The sequence below is a fragment of the Entelurus aequoreus genome, linkage group LG09 (genome assembly GCF_033978785.1).
Source record: "Entelurus aequoreus isolate RoL-2023_Sb linkage group LG09, RoL_Eaeq_v1.1, whole genome shotgun sequence".
In the NCBI taxonomy this organism is placed as follows: domain Eukaryota; kingdom Metazoa; phylum Chordata; class Actinopteri; order Syngnathiformes; family Syngnathidae; genus Entelurus; species Entelurus aequoreus.
Genome location: NC_084739.1, coordinates 34379367 through 34393401, shown reverse-complemented (window position 1 = coordinate 34393401; position 14035 = coordinate 34379367). Strand labels below are relative to the sequence as shown.

Here is a 14035-nt window from a genome sequence, read left to right as displayed (position 1 = left end):
CGTGATGGCACAGCGAGTTGTGTCTGACAGCGGCGTGTCCCGATGAGCCTTGATCACGTCCCACATGTAGAAACATCCTGAATATGTAGCTGCAGCTGATTATGTGACGTCACACCAGGAAACCGTGTCGGGAAGCACTGACCGGAAACAGCGAGCGCTCTTTTGTGTGACAGCCAAAATTGAAATCAGAAATGAATTATCTCTGAAAACTATTTTTCTGCACATAATAGTCTTTTACTAATATTTAAAGAAGAGATCAACGCAATTGGTCCACCATCCCAACACATCTGGGTCTCAGCAGGTACTTGCCTTTCTCCTACGGATGGGAGATCGGGGGGCTGTTAATATCAGACGATTCGACTGCGAGGTTGATAGTCGAACCAGACTCCTCCGATTTGAATCGTCGATTCTCAGACTATTTAAAGACAGCCCTAATTACTACAAATTATTAAGTCTAATGATTGTATTTCTACCGACAACTTTAGTCACGTCAGACATGACTCCTATTGCAGAAATTCAAAGGAAAACATTTCAAAATTACAATAGACGCAATAGAAAAGTAACCATGGAGTCAATGTGTTGAAACGGCCTGCATTTGCTGGAAGTGTTGTGCAAAATTGCGTGAGCACTGAAATCACACGCCTTACGACAGATGTGACGGATAACACAAATAGTTCACAAAGCTGAAAAGCCCCAGCTTTTCCATTTTTATCTGTTTTTCACACCTAGCCATCTTATCATTACTGACCTTCAAAGACTATCATGATATCTACCATCTGAAACCACCCTCTCTAAAAGAGCCATGGTTACAAAACAAAAGCCTTTTTGGGTCTTCAAGTTGGATTTTCCCTGCCACAAGATGTGATGCAAAACAAACAACACAATTTCATGTTGTGGTTTATGTGTTGTGTGAGTAAAAGGCACACTTCAATTTTTGATCCACTAACCTTAAGCTGTGCGGAACTTGCTGAGCAGCAATTTCCTCTTATTGTTACGTGTTGCAACTTAGACTTGAAATCTTGTTTTTTCTAAGCCATTTTAAAAGGCTTCGTGGTTAAACACATTTCTGGGGTAGGAAAAAGCTAAGTTCTTCATTGGACAGTCGTCTAAATTTTGTATTCAACAAAAAAAAGCCTTCTAATGTAGTCTGATTAAAATGTTGTTTCTACATTTAAAACACTTCCTCGTGGTTTGTACTGTATAACATGTAACAGTGATGATTTGGTCCACATTTTGCACATTTTGGGCCTGATTTACTAGCGGTTTGTGTGTCCTAAAACAGGTGCAAACCTGATTGCACACATTTAGTAGATCAGCTTTGCTTGTGCTAAGTGGATTGTGTCTGTTTAGTGAGCAGATTGAGGCGTGCAATCCATTTTGCATCTGTCTTCATTAATATGCAAAATATATGCTGATCATCAAAACACCCATAATACTGGAAGGAGAAGATGCAAATATAATTGTTCAGCACATGCAATGTGATTTATCAACACTCATCACCATATTGCGAGCACTGTTTAGCATTTTATTTAGCATGTGTGAGAGGACGCGCAAACTGACAGTTCCGCTTGTAGGATCGACAGACGCGAGTCCTCCTTTATTTTGGTGGACTGTCAGAAATAAAATAAAAATTGACATATTGTCTTTTCAGCAATATCATTTTATAATTTCATAGCTGTAAGAGGACTTAAGGGGATGATTAAATAAAACAAATGTAATTGATGCGTTTTGGTGTCCTTTAGTATTTTTTTTTAATGATGTTCGTTTTTCCCCATTGAATATATATTATTAAAAATGTTTCTTCTTTAGGTATGCATTTTTTTTGCGTCTTGAGCAGAGTAAATGCAGCCTCTCACCAATTAGTGCACCTTCAGCAGTTAAAAAAACTGCTGAAGGTTTTATTGTAGATGCATTGCAGGACTTCTGCAAAATTTCCCATAAAAAGTGGTACATGCCTTCTGCATGTTTAAAAACATGGCAAATTGCCACAGTTAGGAGCATGATAACATGAATGTGCAGTAAATGAGAGTGTATGTCTCCATGGTGATGCCCTTTATAGTCCACAGTAAATCCTCATTTAAATAAGGCGGTCTGCACCACTTTACAATTGCACACACAGTTTTAGTAAATCATACGCAAGACGCCCTCTAATAGTACACCCTATGTTTTAGATTGCACACGCTTTTTACCACGTGGGAATTGGATTTTAGTAAATCAGGCGCGTTGTGTTTTACAGACCATCTTCAAGCCGCTCTATCTGACTGTCCCTTTAAAATGCGCCATTTTGCGGGCGGTTTTATTTACGTGCCCTCCTCCATGCCAAGCCCCTTTTCACTGCGTGTCCATCCCGTCAGCCATGTTGTAGGTTTAAGTGCTTCCATATCAAGTCTACTGACAGATATAAGTTAGAACTATACACTACACTACTTTCTATTATAAATGATAACGACTGGGGATTTTGGCATGCATGTGCATGTACGAGCCGGTCTGCCCTGCAACAAGAGGATAGAGAAGAATAAGGAACTTACTGACTAAAACGAATTAAAGATGGCAGACTCACGCAAAGCTCTTTGGGTAAACCTCTACCATACTGTATATTAAGATATCCGCTGTCTCAAGCAAAATACGTCACTGAAGTCTCAAATTCCAATCGGCTCAGTTTGTAGGAGCTTTGGAAGAAGGCAATATTGTTTTAGAAATATCACTGCCATGCCTCCACGGTTATTGGGGTCCAAACACACAAAAACAGGTACTCACAGGTAAGAAAAGTTGGTTTTGCATAATAGGAAACACTTTTGTAGGCAATGGCAGTGGTTCTCAATTATTTTCTTTCATGCCCCCCCAAGGGGACAAAACATGTTCACTGCCCCCTAAATTAAATACTGCTGAGAACCAGATCATATTTATTGATTTGTTTGTGTCAAACTAGTTGTTGACAAGCACTTGCTCCAAATAAAACGCTTATTTGACTTAAAAGAGTCATATTATGATTTGTGTTTCTACATTTAAAACACTTCCTTGTAGTCTACATAACATGTAATGGTGGTTCTTTGGTCAAAATTTTGTATAGATTATGTTTTACAAACCATCGTCAAGATGTTTTCTGTCTCTTCAGGATGCACCGTTTTGTGAGCGGTCCAATTTAAGTGGCTCCACTTTGACTGCGTCTTCCCACGCCCACTTTGTTGTAGTTTTTAGCACTTCCATAGCGTGTCTACTGACAGATTAAGTTTGAACTGTACACTACTTTTTATTGGAAATGGCAACAGTGCAGGATGCATGTGCATGGACGAGCCAGTCTGCCCCACAACAAGAGGATAGCAAAAAAGAAGGAACTTTTTGAATACAGCGTGGACTACAATGGCGAACACGCGCAAGACACTCTGGGTACATTTCTACCATATATGGATAATCCGCTGATGTCAAACACCTTACAAAAGGAGACAATTCCAATTAGCTCGTTTGGCGGAAGTAGGAAGGAAGGCAATATTAATTTATTATCTCTGCAATGCCTCCGCGGTTTAATTTAAAATTTTCAGGACTAATGCAGACTACAAATACACAACAGTCAACCAATAGGTAAGAAAAGTTGGTTTTCCCTAATTCAGTCCCTTTTCAGGACATTAAACTGTACTGCAGCTGTAGGTTTTGTGTATCATTTATGCATTTATGAACCCCCTCCAACACACACACACACACATTCTTGTATTTGTTACCTTCTTGAGACCTCCGAAAAATGCCTACCTCTTTAGGACCACCCTTTCTAGATATATAAAGATTTGTATTTACAATATTAATAATATATTTAATATACATACTACGCAAATATAAAAAAGGTAATCTTTTACTTAATTTTAATTTTTTGTTTGTAATTGTTTTTTAATCTTTATTATTTACTTCAAGTTATTACAGTATGTCTCTATATACATATTTATTTATTTTTTTGAAATTACGTCAGCACCGGAAGTCGTAAAATCAGCTGTTCACCCGGCGGGTTTTTTCGGGGGTGAAAAGGAAAGTCCTTCTTTAGCTGCCGTCTTGTTTTATCATATATTGCTGCCTTTGCACCTGTCAATGTTCACTTTTGTATGCACATTAAATCAACCAAAAATCCTGACTTTGGAGCAATGTTCACAGACTCTAGTATTTGGCTCTCTATTAGATGCAATGGTTTTCCGTATTGGGACCATGATTTCGGTCCTAACTTGTTCACCGGTCCTCATATTGTTGATGTCTCAAGAAGGGTAGAAATACAAGAACACACACACACGATACAATGGCAGAGAGTCAATGAATACTGTCTTCATATTTGTAGTGCTTGAGTGTATTCCTAAAAATCCACAGAAAGCCTGTGAGGACTCCTCTCTTACTCAGCTGCACTCTTCTCCATTACAGACACCATCCCTGAGTCCCCAGACATGCTTCTGCTTTAAAGAGGCAGCAGACTCCCCGCCCCCCTCGCAAAAAGGGATCAAACCGCCGCCCCCTACTCGCTCTAACTGCTGACCTGGAAACAGCTTTGCGGCTTCTTGTCTTCATCTCTCTGCTTTCAGAGCAACATTTCCCATGGTCTGTCTCACAATTACCTCGCCTGGGAATGTCCGCGTTACCACGTCTAGTCCGGAGGAGGCTACAGACTGACCGCATTTGGGCTTCGAAACACTCCTTCCTGCACCTGTCACAGCAGCTGGAGGCCAGAAACAAACTTGTGATCGTAAACTTATTTTGCTGTGGGTGAAAGTGTGTGATGGCTTCTGGACAAGTTGAGGGCGGGTTCTACTCTCAGACGAGTTGATATTTCAGCAACATTCATATGTGATGAGTGGTGTTCATGTTTGGATCAATTTTGTTTGTTAGGCACACGGTCAAAACTATCCTTTTTTTAATTTTTATACCGATCGATTGTTACAGGTGAGCTGGAGTCTGCCCAGCTGGGTACCCCCTGTACTGGCCAATCACAGGGAAAAAATAGACAACAATATGAACAATTTAGGCTCTCTAACATAACGTGCATGTTTTTGGGAACGTGAATAACTTGCAAATAACACACAAAATTGGACAGGTGAAGATTTTAACCTTTGATCTTGTGACTCTTAAGGGCCAACAGGCTATCTAAAGCCCACCATGCTTCCCTATTTGAACATAATGTGGGCCAAATAGTCAGATTCTGTCCATCTCTATGCAAATCCCAGATGGGTCTAGTCACTGTAAATCTGCAGCGTGTTTACATTTCTGTGTTCCTTCCAGCTCTGCAAAAGTTGCAGATCACCGAGCAGGTTCAAAGTTTCAAGTGAGCTGAACTGAAGATGTGAAAGTAGAAAACAAGATGTGTCCTTTTCTGCTCTAAATATATCTTCCCTGCCGAGCACAATCAAAACTTTGAATACGTGTTCCTTTATCATATATAGTTTGATAATAATAATAATAGCCCAAAGTCTTTATTAGAAAAATAATATAAAACTTTGCGCCGCCCTCTTTGTACAGTAGATGTGGTGGTGGCTTTAGATCAGGGTTACTTGTACTCTCATCAATGTGGGTGAGTGACAGCAAAGATAACGTAGCCATGGCGACTGTGAGGAACGGTCATTTTCTCACTATGAGTGTACAGAAAGTGCTTCTTGGTATTGTGTTGCAGGTTCACAGAACAGGGTAGTGTGTGTGTGTGTGTGTGTATATATATATAGATGTATGTACTGTATGTATGTATGTTTTTCTTGCAAATTTACATTCATCATAAACGTGGCCAAAGAGGATTTTATGTCTGTTTTTCATAGTGTGAATAAAAACATTGTTTTGTATATTATGGCTGTCCGTAAATCATCAGAATTGCAGCTCAGTTAATAAATATGGTCTTCCTCTCCAACTTTGTGTCTGTGTTTTTAGTGTTTGTTCCAACAGACATGGGAATTAACTTAAATATGGTGCAAAGTTGTTCCGTTTATGAGGTAGTGATGCTCAAAGAAAACAAACAATAACAAAAGACATAGTCAATTGAACAGTGTTCTAAATGAATGATTGCATTTGCTTTCAATTAACTGGGCATGTCAAGCCACGCAAACATCTGCGGTCAATTTCAATCCGATTGCAATGTAACAAAAAAGTGTGCTTGGAGTTGCACATGAGCACACTTCAATACATCTGAATTTTTATAATGTTTTTTGGATTAGAACGTATGTCTACTTTTAGTGGGAAATGCACACAACTTTTAATACACAAGGCCCCAGTAGAGGGCGGTGAATGGTGATAAATTACTTTTTTGTACAGGGTGTTCACAAAGTGTCTTTACAATGTTAATCAAATAGGTTCTCTTGTATAAAAGTGATGCTGCAATTCCCTTATTTGTATTTATTTATATATGTATTTATTTGACAAGGACAGTACAATGAAACATTGCTACCCACAGGTAACTGATGTCAAAGTGCATAGGACTTCTGGCCACAGGCTAATTTGCAACCCTTGTCCCTGGTTAGGCTTTTTAAAAAAAAGTTGAGAGAAGTGTAAAACACATACAAAAGGATTAAGACTAAGTACAAAAATAAAAACACATAGAAAATAATTGTCCCCATTTGTCCCCACTACATCCAGTTCTAGTGCTCACACTTCTGATTTTCCTCAAGCCACTTTTTCAGTTTTGTGAAGAAATGATTAATGTCCGACTGTGACTTTAACTCCAGTGGCAAAGAGTTCCACAGATGTGAGGCCTTCACTGAGAACACAGACTGACCCAGAGGCGTCCGGCACCTTTTCACTCTGCATCTCCCATCTCCACTGCAGCTCGAGTCTGCACACCTTCACTACTGTAATTTTGTACTTCTTTACACATCACATCAGGGGCTAATCCATTAAGACACTTAAAAATAATGAGAAATGTGTAAAATTATCAAAACTCATCTTGTTATATTTTTGAGTAATAAGGCAGTGATGATGCTTTATTGTTTTTTTTATCAAATATCTTGAGTGTTTGTTTTGTATAATAACAACAGAGGCTTCACTACTCATTTCGTGGCCTGTCCCCAGACCATGGCACAATAAGACATATGGGATAAAATCATTGCATGTATGTAATCTTGTGCAGCTTGAACAGAGAAACACGGTCTAATAAGCCTGAAAGAGTTCATATTTATTTTTATAGTCTTCGTCATTTTTATATTATGGCCATCAAATTTTAGCTTAGGGTCCAAAATATTACCCGAATATTTCAATTCCTTTACCTGTTCTATTTTATTTAGATTAATGTTGACCTGAATTTCATTTAATGATTGTTTTTTCAGAGAGAAACATTGAGAATGTTTTGTTATAATTTAGGGTTAACAGTTATTTTGAAGCCATGTTCATACTTCCTTCCGCAAGCTGTCTGTTTAATATCTCTGAAGCCTGTTGAGGGCTGTTGGCTGCCACATAAATGATTGTATCATCTGCATACATTTGGCGTATGGTATTTGTGCAAATATTGGGGAGGTCATTAATATATATATACTGAAAAGCAGCCTTAACACACTACACAATATTTTGTAATTATTTCCACTTTTTTTGCTTTTGTAATGACTTTGTTAAATTGTACCATGGACACCCTGTATCATCCATCAATCACTCCATTTTCTTCCGCTTATCCAAATTCGGGTCGCGGGGGAAGCAGCCTAAGAAGAGAAGCCTGGACTTCCCTCTCCCAAGCTGCCTCCTCCAGCTCTTTCCGGGGGTGTTCCAAGGTCAGCTGGGAGATATAGTTCTAGGTCCTAGGTCAGGGGTCGGCAACCCAATATGTTGAAAGAGCCATATTGGACCAAAAATACAAAAAAATAATCTGTCTGGAGCCGCAAAAAATTAAAAGCCTTATATAAGTGTGATAATGAAAGCAACACATAATGTAAGTGTCTATATTAGCTTACTATCAAAGGCTGACGCGAATCTTCGTTGACAGAAATGTTGTTAATTTTTATTCCACACATTTTTGCAACATTGAAAATCATTAGTAAAATGGAGGCTTCTCACAGGATGAGATAACTTCTGGAAATTACTGGCTCGGAATGGCCAAAGGTATAGATGTGTGTGTCCAAGTTTAAGGAAATGACAGGCTGTTTTCTAATGGATTTATTACAATCTTTGCAAGCTGGGTAACGTTTGCTGTGGTCTGGAACAACATGGCGCACAAATAACTATGAGAAATGCAGCCAATATTACGTACAGATAATGTGTCATGAGACATTTAAATATAAATTATATACACAGAGGACATAAGTAATGGAAATTAAAAATATACCTACAAACGAGGCATAATGATGCAATATGTACATATAGCTAGCCTAAATAGCATGTTAGCATCGATTAGCTTGCAGTCATGCACTGACCATATATGCCTGATAAGCACTCCAGCATATCAATAAAATCAACAACGCTCACCTTTGTGCATTCACGCACAGCATAAAATGTTTGGTGGACAAAACGAGACAAAGAAGGAGTGGCATAAAACACCTGTTTCTGTGGCAGCGTCAGAGAAAGTCGTACATGTAAACAAACTACGATGAGTTCAAGGATCGCTGAAATTAGTAGGACAAAACGGTGCTCGCCAAATACTCTCATCAGAGAATCATGTTTAATATAAACAGTGGGATTTCTAACAATTAGGGAGGTTTGTGTCATGTTTGTCCTCCTACAGAAAATATACTAAAACAAAAGTATTATTTTTTTTCTTCATCTTTTTCCATTTTCACACATCTTTGAAAGAGGTCCAGGGAGCTACTAGGGTGGGGCTAAAGAGGCGCAGGCGGCTCTAGAGCAGCGGGTTGCTGACCCCCGTCCTAGGTTTTCCCCGTGGCCTCCTACCGGTCGGACGTGCCCTAAATACCTCCCCAGAGGGAAAAGGGCATTCTGACCAGATGCCCGAATAAACTCATCTGGCTCTCGAAGTGAAGGAGAGGAGCAGTGGCTTTACTCTGAGCTCCTCCAGAATGAGCTTCTCTCACCCTATCTCTAAGAAAAAGCCTCGCCACCTGACAGGTGGCTGCTTGCACTCGTGATCTTGTCCTTTCGGTCACAACCCAAAGCTCATGACCGTAGGTGAGATCGACCGGTAAATTGAGAGCTTTGCCTTCTGGCTCAACTCCTTTTTCACCACGACAGACTGCAGACATCTTATTAATTTCATTACAGACACTCATATTTTTGTTAATTTTTATCTTTTCTAATAGATTGCAGAGTGGGCTCAACCCTTTCGTTTCTCTTGAATTAAAATGATCCGTGCTAACAACTTTGTGGCCCAGTGTACAAAGCAAGGGCCGTAGAGGAATTGTTAGAGGAGTTTGGTGTAAAAGAAATACACAAAAAGAGAGAATTTTGTCGGAAAAGCTTGGATTACCAGAGAATGTTTTGACTTACCGACAGAGGAGGCGTGCCGTCGTCCTCCACAGTCACGATGAGCTGGTACTCCTGCTGGCGCTCTCGGTCGGGAGGGGCCGGGCGTGTCACCATCTCTCCTGTCATGCGGTCCATGCGGAAGGTCAGGTCTTGGTTTCCGGCAGTGATGTAATAAAACAGCATGGCATTAGGGCCCGTGTCCCAGTCGGTAGCCATCACACGCAGGACCGATGTTCCTCCTCCGACATTCTACATTGGGAAGCATAAAATAGCACATTTATAGCTGGGGAAGAAGTACAATTAGGACATATTAACCCTTTGGGGCGCACATCATCATTAAGTAGTGATTGGTCAAACAATAGTGAAGCATTGATGCCGTCTGAAACACAAGAAGTGATACTTTGTCCCTCCATGCGCCTGCCACTTGAAGAAAAAGACGTGTAACAGAAACAAAAGCTGTGTCATTTAAATACAAAGCACCAAATAAGGTAAATGTTCCCTTTTTCCTGTTTACTATTTGGATAATTGTCCAGAGATGCATGCTACATATTCATTTCTGCACAGCTATTTGTTGTATATAATTATAGTTGCCAAATAATAATTTGCAGGTCAAATGCATTATTTTTAAATCCATCAGATGGCGGAATAACATTATGAAACACAATATTAGTGCAACGTCAATACAGCTAGAGTATATAGAGTTGTGTGTATTCAACATTTTTGGATTTATAATTTTTTTCTAAATGTTTTGCTCAAATCTCTCGATCAACTTTAGTCCTAAATAAAAATAGCTAATTTTTATTTTTTTTATTTGTAATAAATGCCCATTTGAACTAATTATCTAATTTAGAAAGAAAAAAGTGCATTATCCATGTACTGATTTAAAATAAAAACATCACAACTGCTGTTACAATTCAAGACTGAAGCTGGTTAAGAAAGTTTACTCTTAACTCTCTGAGGACCTTTTTGTCCTGGTGCTACTTAACTGAGCTATAATTAATTCCCAGTGCATCGTTGATATAAAAAAAAAATTAGGAACAAATATTAACTTTTGTTTTGTTTTGGTGGTTTTTTTATTACTTTTTATTGAGACAACAATAATGTATGTATTTAATATTTGTTTACTTACTATTGTATATTATTTGTTTATTATTTATTTGTTCACTGTTGTGTTACAGAGAACAAGGAAATTGGATAACATTGCTATGGTATGAAAAGGGGTAGGATTAAATAAACTCAGCTTTTTCCTACTCCTTTTCGGACGTGCTGTAATGAAACAACTGGAATTGTGTGATGAATTACATTGTACCGTATGCATGTTCAAAATAGACTGAAACGGAACTGAACTGAACTGAACTTTGACTATGAAAAAAACCTTAGAAAAAAACATAATCCCAGTGGGAGTAAGACAACCAGTGTTATGGCCAAAAATAAAGCAAAAATGTCCCCAAAAGTACGAAAACGTCCTCAATGTACTCTCAGGGTTAAATGAAGCAAGAATCAATTCAAAAGTGCTCGTGAGGGCGCTCTCGCTCTTTGTGTGTCCTTCCCACCTCGCTTATGCTGACGTTGTAGCCTCGTGGACTCTCAACAACAGGTGCGTTGTCGTTGACGTCGAGGATGTTGATTGTGAGGGAATGGTCCGTGTGTCTGGGAGGGGAGCCGTTGTCGATGGCTCGCACCTGCAACAGCACACCGACGAGCATTCAGACACAGAATATGGACATATACAACTAGCAGAGTACACTTCACTAAAATAAACGCTAACTTTCATTATTAAAACTAAATTCTCATCTGCAAATGACGTGATGACTTATTCTAATTAATGTGATTTAAAATACTGTATATTCTTTATTGGGGTTAGGGGGAGCAGTAATTCATTAAACTGATACCAGATCCAATTAAATGGGGTGTCAAACGTACAGCCCGAGGGCCGGACTAGGCACGCAAATAGGTTTTATCCGGCCTGCGGGATGAGTTTGCTAAGTATAAGAATCAACCCGAAATTTTTAAATGAGATAAACAGCTGTTCTAAATGTGTCCACTGGATGGTGAAATAGCAATTATTTGTATCTTTGTAGATGATGCTACATATGTACAAAATAAACCACATGATGTTAGTGCACCCGTCGAGGAAAATGATCAAGCTACATAAATAACATCCTGTGATTTGATTTTAATATATTTTTTTATCTTGATAAATTGAAAATGAACAGCAATGAGTTGACTGATGAACATTATCACATAATTTATTCAGAAATATAAATAACAACAAATAAAGATAGAATACTATTAACCGCAACATGTAAGTGTAAAAAAAACTGAAGTTAATGAATTAACTCATATTAACTCATATTGTGTTTTGCATATGGTGAATGTTTATATTCATCTTAAAAAAGCAAACCACCAAGTTTAATTAAACAGTGGTTTTTCAGTTTGAGCACATAATAAGATAAGGCCCCTTAGTTTGATATTCACAGGTGGTTTGGATCACTTCTTGTAGGAAAGAGGCCCTAATTGGAACTTTGGAATGCAAAAGTGATAGCCCTATCCTTGAGAAGAGACTACATGTCTAGCTCAACATCCACATTTAAGTTATGACTTAAAGCAGTTGTTTTCCAGACACTTACACACGAACATCTCCTTTTATGGTCAAGGTGTGCTGTCCTGACTTAGCACACACCCAGAGACAGGAAGGAGGAATATAAAACTGATGGTTTGACTTCTCCAAGTTAGGAGAGACACATTTTTTTACTTGACCTCCTCCAGGAACTGCAGTCCTGTATAATGACGCTCGCTTGTAATAAAGCAACTTTTGGTTCAGTAAAGCATCACCAACGTCTTTTTTTTAACCAGCCGCTCTGCCATGTTGCCCTTCTGCCCGGGAGGTGGTGACAAGACCAGAAATACACATCAAAACCCAACAACATTATGATTTATCTGAAGTTGTCTTTATTTTTAAGTTATCGTGCCGTGATTTTACCAGTCCGGCCCACTTGGGAGTAGATTTTTCTCCATGTGGCCCCTGATCTAAAATGAGCTAGACACCCCTGATCTAGCTAAACCCTCAGGGGACAAGGGCTTACATTTTTGTCCATAGTAAAATTGTGCTGTATTTTAGACATACTTTTTTGTTGTGTTACTTCATTTTTACATATCATTTTTTCTAAGATGTTTTTTTTTATGTTAAATTAGAAAATAATGTCACAGGTGTTCAATACACTGGGACATGTTAGGCAATATCCCAAAACCAAACAAAACATTATGTCCTTAATTTTTCATACAGCATAAAAACATTTTGGATCAACACGTGGCGCGGTTGGGAGAGTGGCCGTGCCAGCAACCTGAGGGTTCCTGGTTCGATCCCCACCTTCTACCAACCACGTCACGTCCGCTGTGTCCTTGAGCAAGACACTTCACCCTTGCTCCTGATGGGTCATGGTTAGGGCCTTGCATGGCAGCTCCTGCCATCAGTGTGTGAATGTGTGTGTGAATGGGTGAATGTGGAAATAGTGTCAAAGGACTTTGAGTACATTGAAGGTAGAAAAGCGTTCTAGAAGTATAACCCATTTACCATTTACATTTATAACACCAAGTTAAAAAACAAAAAACAAACATGTAATGTTTTTTTTAACACTTTGAAGGCCTTTAGATCAAATGATGTCACAGTTTTTAATTAGTGTACATTTGCATAACATGAGTTATTTTACAATAGTTTTTTATTTTAACACTTTAAAGGCCTTACGATCAGTAAAATAACTCATGTTATGCAAATTTATACAAATTGAAAATCGTGACATCAGTTAATCATCATATCTTTGTCAAATTTGCTAAAAAAAAATCATTTTGTCCTAAACAAAAATATATAATTTCTTTTTTTTTTTTTTACATTTTGACTCTTTTGAAGGCATTTTAATTAAATAATAAGTGTTCAATTAGTTTACATTTGCATAACATGAGTTATTTAACTAATTATCAGTGGCCTAGTGGTTAGAGTGTCCGCCCTGAGATCGGTAGGTTGTGAGTTCAAACCCCGGCCGAGTCATACCAAAGACTATAAAACTGGGACCCATTACCTCCCTGCTTGGCACTCAGCATCAAGGGTTGGAATTGAGGGTTAAATCACCAAAATGATTCTCGGGCGCGGCCACCGCTGCTGCTCACTGCTCCCCTCACCTCCCAGGGGGTGATCAAGGGTCATGGGTCAAATGCAGAGAATCATTTCGCCACACCTAGTGTGTGTGTGACAATCATTGGCACTTTAACTTTTAACTTATTAATGAATTAATCATCTGATCAAAAGGCCTTAAAAAGTCATTAAATGTTTGATATTTTTATTTAGGACTAACTTTTTTGAGAATGTTGAGCAAAAACAATAAAAAACAAATGAATCATGTATTTACACCTTTCAAAAACTGAAGGGCCCTGTGATGAGGGGGCCACTTGTCCAGGGTGTACCCCGCCTTCCGCCCGATTGCAGCTGAGATAGGCTGCGGCAACCCCCGTGACCCCGAAAGGGACAAGCGGTAGAAAATAGGGTCTTCCACAACATTAAAGTGGCCCGTCATGTCATTCAATGTGGTCTTCCACATCATTGGATGTGGTCTTTCATGTCATTTAATGTGGCAACTGCTACTGCCAGTGAAAGTAAGATGTATGCATGTATGCAGTATATTTAACATTC

General features: G+C 38.8%; 2 protein-coding genes across 3 annotated transcripts in view; one reads left to right on the top strand and one right to left on the bottom strand.

Annotated features, from left to right (window-relative positions):
- LOC133657376 (V-type immunoglobulin domain-containing suppressor of T-cell activation-like) overlaps nucleotides 1-5852 on the top strand; it is a 34563-nt gene extending 28711 nt beyond the window's left edge. For both annotated transcript variants that reach the window (XM_062058642.1, XM_062058641.1), the window contains one exon: nucleotides 4396-5852. In XM_062058642.1, coding sequence (XP_061914626.1) covers nucleotides 4396-4433 — 38 coding nt within the window. In that variant the 3' untranslated portion in view covers nucleotides 4434-5852. The remainder of the gene's footprint in view (nucleotides 1-4395) is intronic.
- Nucleotides 1-14035, bottom strand: part of LOC133657369 (cadherin-23-like) — a 122009-nt gene that overhangs the window by 107316 nt on the left and 658 nt on the right. Inside the window, exons 3-4 of the mRNA XM_062058627.1 lie at nucleotides 10905-11033; nucleotides 9373-9600 (exon numbers count right to left, since the gene is read on the bottom strand). Coding sequence (XP_061914611.1) covers nucleotides 9373-9600; nucleotides 10905-11033 — 357 coding nt within the window. The remainder of the gene's footprint in view (nucleotides 1-9372; nucleotides 9601-10904; nucleotides 11034-14035) is intronic.